Raw genomic sequence first — 21,289 nt, forward strand, 5'->3', positions numbered from 1 at the left:
TATGGGTGCAGGTGTAAATTTGTATGAATGTGTGTGTGTTTGTGTGCGTGTCAGCGTGTGTGTGTGTGTGTGTGAGCATGTGTGTGTATCTACGTATTGTTTTCGTAAGTTTAGAGATTTACACCTAAGTGCATTTATTTGGCTGTCTGGTTTGTATGTCTTTTTTGTTTGCTAAGTGTTTGTATAATTTTTGTGTGACATTTTATACATGTTTATGTACGTTTACCTTTGTTTACATGCTTATTTTTTGTTTCATTGTTCGAAAATCAATGTTTGATACTGCTGCTTACCTTATTTATTCATGTTAAGTTGAAATAAATAATAATTTTAAAAGTCTAACTAATGTAGGATATACCGATCGGTGAATATTGTCTTTCGTTTATATCTGTTTGTCTGTTAATAGATCTGTTTGTATGTTTAAGTAATAGTATATTTTATGACTCAATCAATCAGCATTCAACCAAAAAACCAAGCAATTACCAATCAAGCAGCAACCAATCAACCAGACAACCAGCCAATCCACCAACCAGCCAAATAATCAATCATTCAGTCAAAAAACCAAAATGAAAGAAGCAAACGACAATACGAGGAAGAGCACCGGAAGAAGATGGAGCAAGAGAAGAAGGCGCGGAAGTCGAGGATTATCGAAGACATCAAAATCAATAAACGCCTGTCACCCGTTCCCTTTAAGGTCAACATGAAATCGTTTTATTTATTTATTTTTTTAATTTATAAAATTTATTTATTTCATAAAATTTATTTATTTTATAAAATGCTTTTATTCTTAAGCGTTTATAGCCATACGCATCTTATTTATTGTTATTTTAAAACATATATGTTAACGTTGTATATTTATTTTACGTTTACACGGCTGTTTCGCACATCCAAATTTCATTAGCTTTGAAGCATGGCCATTAAAATATAACTGCAGCATGAAACAGAAGGGAGCGATAAAAGGAGAACTACTTGAGAATAGAATTTAAACAATGGCCATGCAAACATCTTCGGAACGGAACTTTCTTAATCAAAAGGACAAATTTTACAAATTTTTTTCTCTTGCGTGCAACCGCCATACTATTACAAAAATGGGCTGAAGTTATTAGAGTGCAAACATAGATAGGTAGGCAGGTAGGTAGGTAGGTAGGTTGGTAGGTAGGTAGGTCCATAAAATTTGAAAAATCGGTTACTAATTCTTACATCGTATTATAGCATTTGTTTCAACATTAAGCAGTGACGAATCTTGAGGCGTTTAAAGTGAACGTCTAAGTGGATGTCAAATACTGTCTGTCTGAAACTTAAAAACCATCATACGCGTATGTGTATGTGCGTCATGTGGTGTGGATAGTACAGCCTTTGTGGCACGATGGTTCAATTATGATTACAGATACAGACTAACATGTAAGTAGCTCTGCGTTTCACAGAGCTGCATTATATAGAATTAAAAAATGTCAAACTACCAAACCGAAAACTAAAATGTTGATATAACGGAGTTTTAAACTAATATCAATTAATGAAAAAAGAACATGCAAGAGAACGTCGTCGTCGTCAATTTTCTGGAATCAACCCTTACTGAAAAATTCTGGATTCGCCACTGCATGTGTGTCTGTACAACACATAATATAATTAACACATGAGTTAAAACATGTGCACAATAAAACATATGTTTTGTATGATAAAAAGTTTCTTCTATCCATCCATCGATCGGTATATAATTTATTCGCAAACTGACATTTCGTATCTCGATCAATTTTTCCTAATCGATAACATCTTTATATGTTTGTATATATATATATATATATATAATATATGTGTATGTATATATATATATATATATATATATATATATATATATATAGAGAGAGAGAGAGAGAGAGAGAGAGAGGTCTTAGATGATGGGGGCGAGTGTATTCTCATCATCACAACACGTGTTTCAAAGCGGAATTGTATAGCATACGTGCGTTGTTAATGATTTATTGCTTTACTACATGTTTCATAGAATTATTTACAAAAATACTGTTAAATATTGTTTCGGTCTGTGTGATATGTATCATCATAGGATAAATGAAGCATTGATATGTATCATACATATCATATGCGTTCTATATATCATATAAGTATCATCTACACTACGCATAACATGTCCAATTGTAATTTAACGACTTAAGTTCACATTTAAACAAAAATTGTTTAGTAACCGTGACAACCAAACATGTAATGCAGTGCACACACATGTTCATGTTTTTTCGATGTATATTTTTTCTTTTAAAAACCATTTAAGATAATTAAAAAATATTTATTAAAATATATTTATTTATTTTATATATATTATATATAATATAGTAATTAATATCTGCTTGAACAACAACATATCGTCTTAAAATTCAATAAGGTGTAAAAAGTAAAAATAAAAAAAAGTAAAAAAACTGACTATTTTGTTTTCAGTTTTAGAACTTATCTAATCGAAGTTAAAATAAATAAAATTATTATACAAATGAAAAAAATTGTTTAAAAAGTTCATTAAAATCAAAATGGTCGTTTTTATTTTTGTTAAAAAAAGGATTAAACAAAACCTATTAAAATTTAAAGTTTAAAATTTTAAATTATGTATTCATTTAATAATAAATTCCTTTTATTGTTTATTTTTATTTAATTTAAATTAAAAAGATTGTATTATTAATAACAATGAATAAATTAAAAATACGCCAATCAATGATAATGTGGAAGATAATAAAATGAATGTAGGACCAAAACAGCAAAATAAAATATTTTCACTAAGAAGTATTCCTAACATAGGAAACAGAACTTCCGTTTTTCTCTTTTATAAAAACCAGGTAGAGGCTTGCTTGTTAAATATTTTTCAAGTTTTATTTATTATAACAATTTTTGCTATGTATGCTTAATTGCATTTAAATATTATTTATTGTATTTAACTATCATTATATATTAATCAATTAGCCTAAATTTAAAAGAAAAGCATTTAAAAGAGGTTGAATATGTGAGAAATTTGTTGATAATAACTACTTTTTAAACTTGTTTTTAATTTAACAAGCAAGATAATTATTATTAGCTTGTGAGTTTTATTATTGCAAGATTATGATTACTCTAATTGTTTTTTAGTATTATCATAATTTAATATATATATTAATCATTAAACATTACAATTATTATATATATAAATATATATATATAAGCATAATTTTGTTAAATTTTCAGGGAAAACACCAAAAAATCAATATAAATGGCATCGAAATTCCAGCCAAGTTAGCTCAAGCCATTTACAAGCCAGAAGGTACATACTAATAGATGCATATAATAGAAATAACTAAATAAATTTTTTTTTAAATAAATGAGATTACTCCATTATTATTATATTTTAATTCATTTATTTAGCAACTTTAACTAATTTGAATCAAATTTGGATTGCTATATTTTATATTAAAAATTGAAAAGTTTTAAATGAATGAAATGTTTTGAAATTATAATGACAAAAAAAAATTATTTTATAAACTCTGACGTTTCAGGCCTAACGCAATTCATATCAACCAATTACTTTAAAGACGTGGCAAACCTCCAACAACCACAACTCCAACTCTTGCAACAATCCGGTCAACAACAACAACAACCACAATTTAAGAAACAACTACAACTACCAGATGACATTGATTCATTTGTGCTTGCAAAATATGCGGACGTGTACTGCAAGGTTTCTTCAGCAATAATAACTTTTTCACATTATTTCCAATTTTTCAAAATATATACATGAAGGATGTTTATATTGCGTTTTGAATTTTTGATTTATTTTATTATTATCTAACAGTTTTTTTTGTTTTTATAGATATAAATCCGCCGATTAATTCTAATAAATATTTGTCCAATTAAGTATTTCAATATTTATTTGAGGATGAAATCGTTCACACATTCCTGTGGTTTGAAATAAATCATCAATCAGTCATCACCACCTTACAACAATAAGCTCTTATAGATTCTATGCAAATATTTTAATAAACTCCAGATTGACACGTATAAATTAATATATGCAAACATAGATTCCAATCATACAATCACACATATCACCAATTATTCAACCAGTCAAATGTACAACACGTACAATCAGCTTGTATACAAAAGTACACTCAAACATACTTTAATTTTGTACACAAACACGCATACAAAAATGTGAGTTTATGTTCACATATGTTTGCGAAGCGTCAGGTGTGAACTACGTTGTACAGTGCACTGCATAAACACATCGCTTACCATAGGCAGACGTAGAAACACATGTGCGTTCATGTGCTTACTTATATGTACTACACATACATGCACACTTATACATGCGCAAAAAACGAATACATAAAATCATACATATGAAAATAAGCATACACTTATTCACGCTCACTCATGTAAAAAAAAACTAATTTAATTCTTTATTCTATTTGTTTTAATCTAATCTAATGTAATAGAGATGATACACACACATACACACGCGCGCGTTCACGCACGCACACACTTGAAAATATCAATTTGAAAAATTTGTACGCTCACACACGCACACCTACGTAAAAACACGCACACGTTGTTAGCGTAACCCATCCTTCCCACCAGGAAACATTACCAATCGTGTTCAGATCCTTCCAGGAAACTCCCATCCTTGCAAAGAACACCGACAAAAAGATTACAGAATCAATCGACCTTTCAAAACTGGTATGTATGCGTATGTTTGTAAATTTGTATTATGCAATGTGTGTGTGTGAGCATGTATGTGAGTATGTATGTGTGTGTGAGTGAGTGAGTGAGTGAGTGAGTGAGTGAGTGAGTGAGTGAGTGAGTGAGTGAGTGAGTGAGTGAGTGAGTGAGTGAGTGAGTGTGTGTGGGATCATTTTAAAGTTTCGTTTGAGATCGTGCATGTATGTTGTTTATGACTAAATACTTTCACGGTATATGTTTTAGTTATTTGGTGTGCAATTGTGCATACACACGCGTATCGCCGGTATGTTATTTACACTGTTTCATGTATGTGTGTATGCATGTGCATGTGCTTCTTCGGAGCATTGTTTGTTTTTTTGTTAGTTCCATCGACTTGTATGCACCTGAACAGTTGTGCAATCATCGGCATCGACAAACATTGCCTATCTAATGTTTCCACAAACCCAGATAACGACAAATTTTAATTAAATGTAAACAGATCCTTAAAAACCCTTTGCACGCACACACACAAACAAACGCACACATCCACACAAACAAACACATTCACACAAACAAACAAACACATACATTCAAACAAACAAACACACATACAACTTCCACAGATTCTACGCTTTTTGCATAGCCACCGAGACCCAGAACTAAACGATCGACTGACCGTTCACTACATCGTATCCAGATGCCTCAGGAAGAACTATCTGAAAGACGAAGTACTCTTGCAGATTTGTAACAAAACATTTCTTGAGAAGGATGAGGTGGTTCTTGAAAGAGCCTGGCTGCTCATCACTTGCTGTCTGGCTTCATTCAAACCTTCCAATGTCCTCACTAATTATATTCTCAAGTGAGTAAATCTGGCGAAGCGATGGCGTAATGGTTGAGATGCCTGGCAGTGATGTTGCGGTCATTAGGTTTGAATGCGAGAGATCTCTTCGCCTATCACACGCCACATGTGTATGTGTGGTGCAATGATTCACGTGTGTGCCTTAGATGCTGACGCCTCTGAGAATACTAAATAAATTTTGTAAAAAAAATTATTTTCTCTTCTTTAAAACATGTCCTCGTTATGTTATCACGAGTCTTTGGGTGAAAGTTGTGAACTTCAATTGAATTTCTAAAAAATCACTTATCAATAAATAAACGAGCAGTTAACCAGTCGTGTTTCATACCGTATGCAATCCATTTTTAGATACGCTTCGGACTGGTGCATTCCAGGACTGGCACCCATTTGCCAGAAAAATATTTTAAGGGGCCAGATGGTAGACACTAACGTGGGCAGGGGCCATCCGCCCACGTACCTTGAGTTTCATGCTATCAAACAAAAATCACTGATGGCTCTTACTGGAGTCTTCCACGATGGTTGGTGGAATTTTTGTTTCGTTAGAATAAATTTTAAGGTGGCATATTAGATTTCCTTAACGCATTGAATAAGTTGTGGTGGAAATGTTGATCATACTCCAGCTGGCACTTCTATCAAATCAAGCGGAACATTTTGAAATTTTCACCAAAACGAAGATCAACTATATCGTCTCTTTTGTGCTTCTCAGGGAGACGTGTGTCAATCATTTCATTTATATAGCGCAATTTTCAATAAACAATTGTTTTTGTATATATTACCTTTTAAATTTCTCAAAATTATTAGAATTTTTTCGGGAATAATAGTTTTATTCGAAAATAAAAGTTCCTTAGTAAAATGTGTTAGCGTTAACAACTAACTTTTTTGAGAAGTAGTGTATATATGTTTAAGAAATTTGCACACAGCACATACACTCACTCTCTCTCTCTCTCTCTCTCTCTCTCTCATTATCTCACTCACTCTCACTCAGGCGTTAACAAACAGACGGAGGTGGATTCGTGGAGCACTGCAGAAGAATTCGCCTCTGATCTCTTATCATTAAGGTGATTATTACTATTAGTATTATTATTATTATTTTTATTTGTAGCAGTAGTAGTAGTATTAGTTGTTGTTGTTGTTGTAGTATTAGAAGTAGTAGTAGTAGCAGCAGCAGTAGTAGCTGTAGTCTTATTATCCTCATTATTTCTATCATTGATATTATTACTAGTAATAGTGATAACATTGATGATACTACTGATACTACTGCCAATAAAAAAAATAATAATAAATAATAATAATAACAACAATAATACTGATACTACTACTAATACAAATAATAATATTTATTGTTATTGTAAAAATAAAAATAACGCGCGCAGTAATAATAGTGTCATTGTAGCTAGATATTAATAGCAATACAAAGCCCAAAAGCAGCACGGCGCTATGTTATATTAATCATGTAATATACTACTGCCACTACTACTACTACTTCTCCTGCTACTACTACTGCTACCACCACTACTACCACTACTACTGCTGCTACTACTACTACCACTACTACCACTACTACTATTACTACTACTACTACTACTCCTACTACTACTACTCTACTACTGCTACTACTACTGCTACTACTACTGCTACTACTACTGCTACTACTAGTAGTAATATTACTACTACTACTACTTCTCTTGCCGCAAATACTACTATCACTACTACTTATATTACTGCTACTACGGCTACTCCTAATGCCGCTACGAATATGAGTAGTAATAAATAAATGATGACAATTGTTGTTAAAGTACGGCCACAATGTTAATAAATCTGAGCAGAGGAATCGCCGAGGAGTCGATATACGGTTGGTCGTTGGAGTTGGAAGAGAGCGACCACAGCGTCTACATGACTGGCTCCGACTTTCTCTTCGACGCCATCAACAAAGTTGAGAACGACGAGAAGTTGTTGCGGATCGGTAACGACGATGTGGCCGATCTACAGACTTCTTCCTGTAGTTTTGTCGTCTGCTGCAATAGCAACAATTTTAAAGGGTCGGTTTTTTTCATGTTTTTATAACAATTCGTTAAAATTGAGACTAATAAACTTTAAAAAAGTTAAAATTACTCTGATTGGCTGTGTTTTTTTTTATTTTCGAGACATTGATACAATTTCAATGTTATTAACTTAATTAATCTATTGCAAGAACACGAACTAGTGAACAAATAACATTAAAGTTATTTATAATGACCATAATGATTGCCCCAGACCGCCATCCAACGTATCCTCCCTGACCTGCCACCAACCAATCGGCATGGAGGACATCGAGGAGGTCAAGGACTTTGTACCTGCCACACCTAGGTCAGCATTCCTTCCATCTTCTTTCTTCAAATTTACCAAACGCAACGACTCCGTGTACGCGAAAGTCTACCACCAGCCACCATCGAACGGCAGTGTCGACAAGGACGCTCTCGGTCTCTCCCTCCTCTCCCCCTTGAACGCCCGCTACAACAACTTGAGGTTCATGAAGATGGGTGACGACGGTTACGCAGAACCTGTCGTACAGAAGCTAAGGCGGGTCCAGGCGACCATCGTCTGCAAAGATAAAAAGCAACAAGTCAAAGCTAACGAGTACTACGATCCTTACGGCGTAAAAAAAATGGAGCAGACCAACGACAACATATATGACGTCATCGCCACTAACAATAACATCAATACGATGAACAACCACAACAACAACAAGAACACAGCAGCTGAATATTCAGCAGTGCCCTTATATACCAACAAGAATGAACAACAACAACAAACATTACAACTACTACCATCATTACAACAACGCCAACCACAGCAGCAACAGCAGCTGTCCCAGCTACAAAAACTACAACAACGCACACAGCAGCATCAACAACAACAACAACGTCCACAACAGCTCGCACAACAACAACAACAATCACGAAAACACGACCAATCCGACACAGACCAGTTCTTAGACAACATATTCAGTGGCATTGGCGATGATGACTCGGGCAGGCAGCACAACGTCACCCCAAAAGACATCGCTAAGAAGATAAAGGGTGGCGATGATGACAAAAACTTGGTGAATGTTAGTATGATGTCATCATCTTTCTCATCATCACACACGTAATTGCAGCCATCGTCATTGTCATTAACATCTACAGGATGTTTAACATCGTGACGATGATAATGGCGATGACGATGATAGTTACGAATTAACAATGTGAATAATAAATATGAGGAACTGTGATAGAAATGATGGTTGTTGTAAAACGATGATGATGATGATGATGATGATGATAATGATTTCCATCTAAACTTTGCAGCCGACAGCTAAAGTAACTTTCCTAGGACAAAATTCAGGCAAGTTTCGTTTCGTATAAATGCGCCACAATGACATGGTGATGACGACGATGAAGATGACGAAGACGACCACGATGATATGATGATGACGACGTTGATGATGACGAAGATGATGATAATGATGATGATGATGATAATGAAGACGACGACGATGATGGCGATAACGATGATGACGATGATGATGACGTCAAAACAGGCCAGCCACGTAACCCGATGTACCCACCAGCGCCTTCGATACCGGCTCCGATTCCATTCCAGGCATCATCATCAACACTATCAACATCATTATCAGCACTTGAAACGCAGATGCAGCATGAAAGAAAGGTAAAAAAGATGATATTAAAGAGATTTAAGGAGACAATATCCTTAATTAATGATTAGTTGTTTAGTTTGATGATTGGTTGATTAATTGATTGATTGATTGTTTGATTGATTGATTGATTGGTTGGTTGGCTGGCTGGTTGGTTGGTTGGTTGATTGGTTGGTTGATTGGTTGGTTGGCTGGCTGGCTGGCTGGCTGGTTGGTTGGTTGGTTGGTTGGTTGATTGATTGATCGGTTGATTGACTGCTCTCAGTTGTTGAAAGATAAGCACAACATCAGTGTCATACAATACAAACAACAAGGGCAACCACGCTGTTGTTGTTGACGTCATAAACCCCAGCCTAAGTCGCCCCATTCAACCCCAACAACCACAAAATTATCTTGAGGATGACGGCAACACTGCTACAGTCATATCAGTAACCAGCAACCATCCAGCCAAACCCGTCAACAAGAATTTCAACCTGCAGCAAATTATCCAACAACGACCTATGCCAAAGAGACCAATTATAAATATAGCCCCAAAAAATCCCAACAATTCCAACAACAACACCAATGACAACAGTAAAACCAATGACAACAACAAAACTAATAACAACAACAACAGCGACAACATTAATAAATCTAATGACGCTAACAACAGCAAGGATTCTAGCACTAACAACAACCCAAAGACTGTCGTCTGGCCGCCACCTACAACCGCGAAAAAAGAGATTTACCGGACGAAGAAGGAGGTTTCAAAGATGGCAATTAAAGAGAACAACCCTGTCAAGCACCTCCATTTCGATAAAAACAAAGTATTATTATTATTATTGTAATTATTATTATATATTTTATTATAGTTATTATTTATTTTATAATTATTATTATTATATATTTTATTATAGTTATTATTTATTTTATAATTATTATTATATATTTTATTATAATTATTATTTATTTTATTATTATTATTTATTATTTCTTTATTATTTTTTGTTACTCGATTTTTTTGGTCGTTTGTTGCAACCTGGTTACTGAATTGTTATTTCTTCGTATTCGTCGCGAATGAATAAAACAGCGGTTGTCATCAATGTCTCTGTTCGACGAGTGAGTACCTTCCGTCACCTGAGCAATATTTAACAAAATATAATGTTACCTAAGATGGGAATGCTTAAAAACTACTTTCAAATTCATCTACTAGCCACTACTTGTCATGGGTAAGGAGGAGTTGAAGAAATTAATAAGCCCATCATCATCAGCAGCAGCAGCATCAGCAGCAACAACAACAACAACATCATCCTCCTCATCTTCATCATCAACATCATCCGACAACAAATCATTCACAACAATCACAACGCCGTCAGAATCTCCTCCTACATCAGCAATTAAGACACCACCAGCTGCTGCTGCTGCAGCAGCTTTAGCAGCTGCAACAACAGAAGCGACAACGGTGGCAACGACAGCAGCGACAACGGCAGCAGCTAGCGGCAAGAAACAAAATGTTAATAATGTTGAAGTACCTTTAGCTTACAAGGTGGCACCTCAAAATAGCAACATTCCGCGCAACGACGTCACAGGCAACAGCAACAATTCAAGAGCTAAAAAGAGACTAAAGCACATCTCAAACAAAAACTTCAACAACGATGCCAATAACAGCAACATCAACAACAACATCAACAACAGCAACATCAACAACAACAACACCAACATCAACAACAACAACAACAACCTCAACGGACAATCATCATTCTCATCGCCATCCTCGACCATATCGTCGTTATCGTCTGCAAACTCATCTAGCAAGACGTCACCAATTAATTTGGATAGGTTAACAGAAGATGATATCGAAGACGATAGGGAGTTTTTCGATCTGAAGACTTTAGAAACCAAACAAACTACCTTACATCTTTTTTCACCATCATCTTCATCATCACCACCATCATCATTGTCACCGAAAGCAAGGCATTTGAGTTACTCAGGCGAATGTTTTAAGCTGATTATTAGGAAGGAGGTGGTGATGTTGTTGTTGTTGATGTTGCTGTTGTTGTTTTTAATCAATCAATCAATCAATCAATTAATCGATCAACCAATCAGGCAATCATGTAACCACTTAACTAATTATTTAACCAATTAGACAACCAATCAACGAGCCAATCAACTAACCAGCAAATCAATCAACCAACCAATCAGTCAACTAATCAATCAACCAATCAGTCAGTCAACCAATCAATTAACCAACCATCCAATCAGCTATTCACACCGAATGAAACATTAACGAGACCGCTGGTGATCGAGCTGATATACAGACAGATCGTCAGCGATTTGAAAAAATCATTTTGCATCAGGGTATCAGACGATGATAAGCAGAAATTAAAATCAGAAATTGGTTAAAAATTAACTTAAATTAAAAATAATATTTCATTTTTCTAATTTAGCAGCTCATAATTCGATTAAATTTTTGATTTATTCGATTAAATTCAAGCGTTTTATCTTTTCGTATTATGTACAATTTATTTAAGAAAAGGCAATTCATATTAACATTGATTGTATCTAACGGTGATAACTGATTTTATATAATAATTTGGGGGTCATCATCATTATCATCATCACCATCATCTTTATAGCCATCATTATTATCATCCACTATGATCATCATCATCATCATCATGACTTAACTATCATCATCGTCGTCGTCGTCAGGATCACAATCATTATCAACATCATCATCATCATTACCATTATCATCATCGTCATTACCATCATCATTACCATCATCATCACCAGGATGTAAAGACTTGAGCAGCTTCATGTGCTCTAACTTGGATATCAAGCTGAAAGAAAAAATCATAGAGGCTGTCAAGAAATGGCCTTATTATTTCTCAAGAATATACCATGTTAACGTACGTATAATGATAATAATACATACGTACCTACATGTAAATATACCTATATGTATATAATATAATGTAATGTAATATAATATAATATAATATGATATAATTTGATATAATATAATATAATGTAATGTAATGTAATATCAATCAATCAATCTTCGTTTTGCGTCCAGAGACCCAATGTAATGTAATATAATATAATGTAATGTAATATAATATAATATAATATAATATAACAATAATAAATCATCGTTGTTGTCATCACATCATTTTGCCATCTTTGTCCTAAATTTTATTACTATTTGCATAATTTAATAATCATTTCAATATTTTTCTTTACTCTATCATCATTATTCCTCATCATCATCGTCATCATTATCACCATCGTCATCATTATCACCATCGTCATCATTATCACCATCATTATCACCATCGTCATCATTATCAGGGAGGATCACGTTTAAAAAGTGTTACGTTCCTCGGAGTCAGTCATTCAGGTCTGAGGCTCATGAACCGGGTTCAACTACAGCAGCTGTCGGCACAACAAAATCAACAGTATCAGTTCAACACTCTTGAAATCATTTCGTAAGTCCGCAAGTCTGCTAATCTTTCAACTATAAATTTATTATTACTTTTTTTATTACGTAACGTATTTAAAATTGTAATAATAATAATAATTAATAATATTATTTATTATCATTTAAATATCAATCATGATATTCAGATACCAAGACATCATTGACGTCTGCTGTCCGCAGCCAAAGACGCTACAGATACACTACAACTCCATTAAGTACGTTGTCCTGTACTTCAAAGAGGTTACTCATATCATTCTCATTCTTCTCCTTCTTCTTCTTTTTCTTATTATTATTGTTGTTGTTGCTGCTGCTGTTGTTGTTGCTGTTGTTGTTGTTTTTGTTGTTGTTTGTTGTTGTTGCTGCTGTTGTTGTTTGTTGTTGTTGTTGTTAAAGAGTTTATATTTTGATTGTTATATAGAAAGATACCGTGTCACTTTTCTGTCAGTAGTCGTTTGTTATAAAGTTTGTGAGAGCATCTCATTGATATACTATCCAATAACTGTTGATACCACTAAGGTTGTTATCATCTTCTTAGCCGACATGACATGCGATCATCGTCGTCATTATTACCATTTAATTCTTTCTGTTGCAGGCAAACATTGTGAAGAATTTAATTGATGCCTTCTGCATAGAATGCGAACAGGTAATTATGCATGCACACACACACACACACGCACGCACACACACATACGTACATTCACATCCACAACAGAACACAGTGTACGTGAAAGCCATCGCCAGCTACCAGACCTCTGAAAGTCTGCTACTAAGCTTCAAAAGGGGAGACATCATCAAACTGACCAATAAGGATCAAGCTGTTCAAGAAGGTAGGCGGAGTTTGCATATCATTGCACACGCTTTTTAAACATTTGTACATAAATACTCATTGAATACATGAACACATGCAGGCTGGTTGTATGGTACGTTGAATGGTCGTGTGGGTATGTTCCCAGCTGAATACGTCCAGGTTTTACCAGCTCATCAAGTGTCGAACTTCCAAGGTTTATCAAATGAGTACGCCAGTAGCCAGAGCTTAAATTTGGTGGGTTGGTTGGTTGGCTGGTTGGTTGGCTGGTTGGCAGGCTGGTTGTTTAATTGAACTTGTTAATCAGTTTGAATTCCACAATCACTACCGATTTTATTTTCAGTGTTCTTCGATAGCACCATTCTCATCATGATCGTTATCATTAACTTTACCAACATCATCATCATCATCATCATCATCATTATTAATCAATAACTATTATTATTGTTATTATTATTATTATCATCGTCATCATAATTGTTATAATTATTTATATTTAAGATTGATAGTTTTGAGACCATGACGAATCAGACGATGTTTGCGGAGGCAACGAAGAAATATCGCATGCTGGAGTTCGCTATCAAGCACTTTCGCAAGCCCATCAACATGTCCGTAAGCGTAGATACCGTGACGTCGTACGTGGTACGGTGACGTCACGTTATTTTGGTTATGTCTTCATATGGCTAGGACGACGATATGGTGAAATGACGATTGTAGAGCTATGATGTGGTATCTAGTGTCGTTAATGTGGCTACCAAAGTGTGGTGACTGTGATGTTAATGATGACGATAATGATAGCAGTGATACATTTTGGTCTTTTGTTTTAAATAGTTATTTCTTTTACATAATAACTTAATTTAATTATTTTATTTAATTATTAATAATTTAATTACTTTTTTCATAACAGATATGATAAAGGATTTAAGAACAAAGGTTTTTATCGGATTTTTTCAATTCAAAATTCGATGATCATTCAATTTTTTATCGTATTAAAATATATTTAATTTCTAATTATTAATGATGTCATCATCATCACTACCATCATCGTAATGACGTCACCATCATCATCATCATATAATTGTCATAGCCATCATCCTCTTCTTATAATCGATCATCATCATCACCATCATCGTAATGACGTCACCATCATCATCATCATATAATTGTCATAGCCACCATCCTCTTCTTATAATCGATGTTTATGATCGCCGCAATGCTTACGTCATTTTCAAACCAACCAATCACAGAGAAGCAGGACTTCACGTGGCATAGCTTCATCGAGCTGGTTAGCTGGACAAAGGTATACAGCGTTCTATACAATAGTAATACAATAGCTTGCTGCCCATAGCATTACATTACGTCGCCTTACATTACTTTTCTTCACATTACATTACATTTTTATTACATATTACATTTCTTTACATTAAATTACAGCGACATTACATTTTTATTACATTTCTTTACATTACATTACAGCGACATTATATTTTTATTACATTTCTTTACATTACATTACAGTGACATTACATTTCTTTACATTACAGCGACATTACATTAAATTAAAATGACGTGTATTTCTTAATTTGTTGGCAGTCTCCTATTGAATACTCACTGACAAAGATAGGATCGGATAAGTTGAACAAGATTGCTGTGGACAAATTTATAAGTGGGTTGTGTTGCTGTTATTTGGATGTAATGTCTCAAATTAGTTACTGTTATTGTTGTTGTTTGAATTTAATGTCTCTAATTAGTTACTGTTATTGTTGTTATCTGGATTTATTGTCTCTAATCAGTTACTGTTATTGTTGTTATCTGGATTTATTGTCTCTAATCAGTTACTGTTATTGTTGTTATTGTTGTTATTATTATTGTTATTATTATAATATGTATTTTTTTAAAATACTTTACTGAATAAAAAAGTTTATTTGAATTGAATTATTACATTATTATGGTTGTTGTGTTGAGGCGTTTTTTTTTGTTATATTTCAATTCTTGAATCAATGCCTCCAACATTTCTACGCGAGTGGAGGAATGACGTGAGAAATGATTTAACTGCTGGCATTGTCATGATCATTCATCTTCACTGTTATCATCATCAACATCGTCGTCATCATCAACATCGTCATCATCATCATCAGCATCTTCGTCATCATCGTCGTCGTCATCGTCACCACCAGATATAATGCAGTACATGAACGACTACCCGATGCCAAAAGTAGCAGCAGCAACTGAGGCTCCACCCTTACCACCATCGGCGACAACATCGTCACTACTATCATCGCCGCCGATATCGTCATCATCAATTTGTGATTTAGTCACGCAGATATTGTCGTCGTGTTTGGAGTACCCGGAGCTTCGTGATGAGATCTACTGCCAACTCGTTAAGCAGACCACAGTCAACAAAAGTTCTAAACCGTTAGCCCCGATGATGACGATGACGACAACGACGATGGTGATGATGATGATGATAATGATGGTGCTGGTAGTAGTGATACTGGTAATGACGATGATAGTTATGATGTTTAAAGAACAGGTCGTTGGTGTTTAATTAAATGATTATGGAAATGTAATAATAATGACAATGATTTCTTTGATAACATCATGGCAACATAGCATCATGACATTAAATTTCTATGGCATCAATAACATCGCAATAGCTAACAATGGCATCAATTTTACTAGTGAGAGTTGCCAGCTTGGTTGGAGGTTGCTGTCACTGTATGCCTCCTTCTTCAACTGCTCGGATGCCTTACATCCCTATCTCATCAGATATCTCGAAGAGACTGCATTTGACGATAGGAGCACTCATTATTGTTCGTTTTTGTTTTTTTTTGTTTGTTCGTTCGTTCGTTTGTTTGTTTGTTTGTTTGCTCATTCCTTCGTTTGTGTCGTTGTTTGTTGTTGTTAGTATTTGTTGTTCTTCGTCTTTGGTTTATTTTGTTTTTATTTTACATTTATTTTGAAATCTGTTGGTGATAAGTAATCATGTAAATATTACGTCACGCACATCATCGTTACGTCACGCACATCATCGTTACGTCACGCACATCATCGTTACGTCACGCACATCATCGTTACGTCACGCACATCATCGTTACGTCACGCACATCATCGTTTACGTCACGGGATACAGTGCTGGCGGAAACATGTTTGTTGAACGTCAGACAGACAATGGCGTACGGCGGGAGGAAAGTTTTACCAGCCAGGAATGAAATATCGTCTGTGACTGTTAGTTTCACTGCTGCTCTTTATTCCTACACATACATCTTTCTCTCATCTATTTAACTATTTGATTGAATTGTCATGTTTTATTCAATCATCAACTTGATCGTTCGTTTGTTTATGTAATTTTTCTCTTCTCATTCGTTCAATCCATTCACTCACTCACTCACTCACTCACTCACTCACTCACTCACTCACTCACTCACTCACACACTTACTAACTCACTCACCACTTACTAACTCACTCACTCACTCATTCATTCATTCATTCATTCACTCATTTATTCATTCATTCACTCATTCACTCATTCATTCATTCCCTATTACAGGTTGGTCGTAGTACCCGTATAATGCCATTTTTCATAACGGACACATGTTCGCCTAGCCTCTCGATACAAACTTGCACTGTTAGTTTCTTGCTTATTTGTCTGCTTGCTTGCTTGCTTGTTTGTTGATGTCATTTTTTTGATGGCACTTGTTGCTGTTGTGGTCTTCGCTGTTGTTGCTGTTATTAATGTTACAACGATTGGGCTATATAAATAATGTTAATTCTAACCGATTTAATGTCATTTTAGAATTTTTATTTTTATTGAGAAATTTTAACTATAGTCAAATGAATCTTATTAAAAGTGAATTAGTATGGTATGTGAACACTTTAACAAGCAATTTTTCCATTTCCGATTTTTTTTCCATTTCCCATTTTTAACCTGGCGACATAGGTTGCTCGTGACGTCATCGATCAGTTATGTCGTAACATCGGAATATCTAGTGCACTGGAAAGCATGGAGTATGTTCTCTACGTCACTGTCGTGTCAGGTTGGTGTGGGGGTGTTTTTGTGGCCGATGGTGGCGTGTGGTGGTTGTTTTTGTGGTTGCTGGCGGTGCGGCTCTTGAAGGGGAGTGGTGTAATGTTTCATTCATATCTTTGGTGTGTCTTCAATGCCATTGTTTCTCAGTTGTAATGTTCATGTCGAGATTTTAAACGTTCAACAACTGTTTTTATTATTTATCGTTTATTTGTTCGTTTGTTTGTTCATCAGATCTGTTTTCGTGTTGCTCTGTCTGTTTACAATATTTATTCAATAAATTTGTCCATTCAAAATGTTCGACCAATGAAAATCAGACAAACAATCAAAATTCGACTAACCGACCAATCAGATTGCTCCTTCCATCCTCTACAAGACTTCAGCTATCTCATGGACACTATAACAGACTTCTCCTTGCGAAACGAACCATTCCAGCTGGCACTACGAAGGTTCACTTGGTTGCACGGTTTGACTCTTGACCCGCACCGATCCACTTACATTCAGTTAATGTACGATCAGGTCAGACCTGATTACCTCGATGGCTTCATGCTAAACATTCAATCGAAGAATCTCATGCCACATATTAAGGTTTGTCCGTATGTGTGTGTTTGTGTGTGTGTGTGTTGTGTGTGTGTGTGTGTGTGTGTGTGTGTGTGTGTGTGTGTGTGTGTGTGTGTGTGTAGTGTGTGTGTGTTCGTTTGACGTGGTTGAAGTATCTTCAATCGTACGTTGGTTAATTAAATATAATTAAATACTACACAGGAAGAAATAGCGAGGTTGTGTGCTCTGCAGATGAAGATTAATGACGTTAAGAACTTCGCCGACAAGTAAGAACGTTTTAATTAAATTAATTAATTAATTTATCAATCATTCAATTATCTGACAATTAATTATTCATAATTAATTATTTAAAATTATTTGATGAAAAACAGTTAAAACGAACTTAATTTATAAAAAATAAATAGGAAAGAAGTAGAAGCAAACATTCCAAAGAACGTCTGGAAGACGTCCAGCAGCAACATCAACCATTGGGTGGACAAGGTCAAGGTCATCTGTGGCACTCTGGAAGGATTCACCACACTTCAATGCTACTGCCAGTTTCTAGGTCAGAATGATGATGATGATGATAATGGTGACGACGATGGTGGTGATGATGATAATGGTGGTGATGATGGTGATGATGAGGTAAATGATTTTGATAGTGATGGAGACGTGGTGATGACAAATATGATAGTTGTATAAAAAGATTTTGCGTTCTTTAGTGTTCCCTTGTATTAGAATTTCATAAAAATACCTAATTTTGCATTTCACACGTACACACACGCACGCATACACACACACGTACATACACACACACACTCGCATACACTTACACACAATTATTGCAGATATTTTATCAAGATGGCCGTTATTTGGTTCCATGTTCTTCTTCATCAATGTTAGATGAGTGTGTGTGTGTGTGTGTGTGAGTGTGTGTGTGTGTGTGTGCGTGCGTGTGCGTGTGCATTAATATCTATTTAATAATTACAATATCTAAATCTTATTTTAATTAATCAAAGCGTGGTTCATCTATTATGATTTTATTTTATATTATTATTTATACTATTTAAATGAATGTATTCAAATGTTTTGCTTTGTCTAAAATTCAGATAAAATCTTTAATACTGATTGCACTTTTTACTTTTTAGATTAAATATTATAGATAGCTGAACATCCTCAATAGATCAATTAATTAACTAATTAATTAACATGCAATTTTCTATTTGAAACGTGCAGTCCGTATCAAACAACAAAGTGCCCAACAAGTGCATACTGGCCATCAACAAATCAGGACTATATTTCTTGGCCATAAAAACAAACGTTAGTGTATCAATAGTTTCAAGTAATTACTTGAGCTGTATGATTTTTGTAAGGATTTAAACAAATGCTGAATATTTATTTAACGGTGCCAATGACGAATTATTCTCTTCAATGAAGATACAAGTATTTAAATTATCTTTAATGCTGAATATAAAAAAATCGTTGTTGAAATTAATCTGATATTATTTTTACAAAAATAATTTCGGTTTGACAGCAAATTTTGTGGCAAATACCGATCCATGAAGTGTTGAGTGCCCGCTTGAGAGTTGACCCTGCTGACAAGATGTTCATCGACATCAAGCATGGAAATCTACTCGTCCAATCAACTCTACAAATTCAAACTAACAACGTACGTGCCTCTTTCTTTGTTTCGTTTGTCCGTTCGTTTTATCTTCTGTTTGTTCGTTCATTTGTTTGTTTGTTAACCATCATTTAAAAGATCAAACATCGACCCATTTTCCATCACATCAGGCTGACGCCATTGGTCTGCTCGTTGACAAATACATCCAAATACTGCAAGCCAACAAAGGTTCCTTTAAGAACCCCGGCAGCACGAGAAGTATCGACAAAATTGCTACCGTAGACTCTGCAACAACTGATGTTTCAAAATAAACCATCAAAAAACCTAGAGAGTTTTGTTGAAATATAAAATTTTTATAATTACTATAAACTTTCTTTTTTTATATGTGTTTCACGATTTATTTTCACACTTGTATGCTGAAATATTTTTTAACATTGTGATGTTTTTTACGTGAAGCTATTTTTTCACTGCCTGTATGTGTGTGTTTTGTACATCTGTGTTTTTTAGTAGTAGTACTACATATTTTTATAACTAGTTGTCGCCTATCTGTTAATCAAATTTTTGAAAAACTATCGGAAAAAGAGATGTATCTATCTACAATCTATATTAAATCACTTCTAATTTATTCACTACATTATTATAAATGGTGTTATTATTATTTCTTATTTGTTTTTTCAATGTTACAGAACGTATGATGATGCAATTAACTATGAACCAACGCTAAATCTCGCAAAGATGTGCATCTAACGTTGTTTTTCATGTCAAATCCATTCGTTGAATTAATTTTTTTGGAAATTATTTGAATGACACGAATGATGGACATGATGCTATAGACATGAAAGAATCTATCAGGTTGTTATTTTAGTTGAAAGTTAAAAAATATGTTGCCTCATAGTTTTTGTTTTTATTGTTTTTAAACGGGTCTGCGTTGGTACGTCAAATTATAATAATTTAGTATTTCTAAGAATTCTAGGTGTACCTATGAGTGTTTAAGATTTAAATCAAGAAGTTTTTTTTATGGCGTTGCTCACGCAGCGTTCAGTAGCGTTTTTTGTAGGTAGGATCTTGTGAACGCGTGTCTTAAAATCAACACGACAAGTAATGTAATGAAGAAAAGATCAGTGAATAATTAAAAAATGTAAGTAAAAAGTCCTGACAGAAAAGGACGGATTTGGCACGAAATCCATCAACAAAAACGAAAAAGAGAAGACCGCGTAGCTCTTGGTAAATAGCGAAGGAAGATGCTTGAGATAGAAACCAAAATTCAATTTAGATGATCAAACTTTTCGGATTCTCCTCTCCAGCTTAAACCTAAATTTAGCAATTTTAAAACTATTCAAAAACTTTAAAAAAAATAAAGGAATTGAAGTAACTAGTTGAAGCAACTAGTCAAATAGAGAGAGCAGCTGACTTGAAAGTTAGAGGTTATGAGAAAATAATTAGAGTAGAAAAAAATGTTTCGATAAATCAATTCGAGATGAAGCCCGAAAAGTAACAAAATGCAAAAACTTAGATCTAATAAGCATAAATTCGATATGTTTAAATAGAAAAAGCGTGTTTTACAATACACAGTAAATGAAAATAAGGCAATCAGTAAGTGATTGATTATAACCATACAAT

The 21,289-nt window shown here is 34.4% G+C and overlaps 2 protein-coding genes across 2 annotated transcripts; both read left to right on the forward strand.

Annotated features, from left to right (window-relative positions):
* Positions 1–7,345: 7,345 nt before the first annotated feature.
* HELRODRAFT_176798 (hypothetical protein) lies at positions 7,346–8,720 on the forward strand (the record flags this gene model as incomplete). The annotated part of the gene is made up of 3 exons (XM_009024135.1): positions 7,346–7,578; positions 7,793–8,621; positions 8,676–8,720. The coding sequence occupies 3 exons, from the start codon at positions 7,346–7,348 to the stop codon at positions 8,718–8,720; spliced, it is 1,107 nt and encodes a 368-aa protein (XP_009022383.1).
* Positions 8,721–9,115: 395 nt separating this feature from the next.
* Positions 9,116–19,980, forward strand: HELRODRAFT_176799 (hypothetical protein; the record flags this gene model as incomplete). The annotated part of the gene is made up of 23 exons (XM_009024136.1): positions 9,116–9,226; positions 9,527–10,018; positions 10,405–11,214; positions 12,546–12,682; positions 12,822–12,915; positions 13,388–13,502; positions 13,584–13,642; positions 13,982–14,127; positions 14,388–14,413; positions 14,728–14,765; positions 15,074–15,146; positions 15,658–15,895; positions 16,094–16,293; positions 16,614–16,708; positions 17,032–17,109; positions 17,422–17,518; positions 17,861–18,096; positions 18,271–18,335; positions 18,474–18,613; positions 18,897–18,946; positions 19,285–19,368; positions 19,583–19,717; positions 19,840–19,980. The coding sequence occupies 23 exons, from the start codon at positions 9,116–9,118 to the stop codon at positions 19,978–19,980; spliced, it is 3,660 nt and encodes a 1,219-aa protein (XP_009022384.1).
* Between the last annotated feature and the right edge of the window lie 1,309 nt (positions 19,981–21,289).

Source organism: Helobdella robusta (assembly GCF_000326865.2).
Source record: "Helobdella robusta unplaced genomic scaffold HELROscaffold_39, whole genome shotgun sequence".
NCBI classification, from domain to species: Eukaryota; Metazoa; Annelida; class Clitellata; order Rhynchobdellida; family Glossiphoniidae; genus Helobdella; species Helobdella robusta.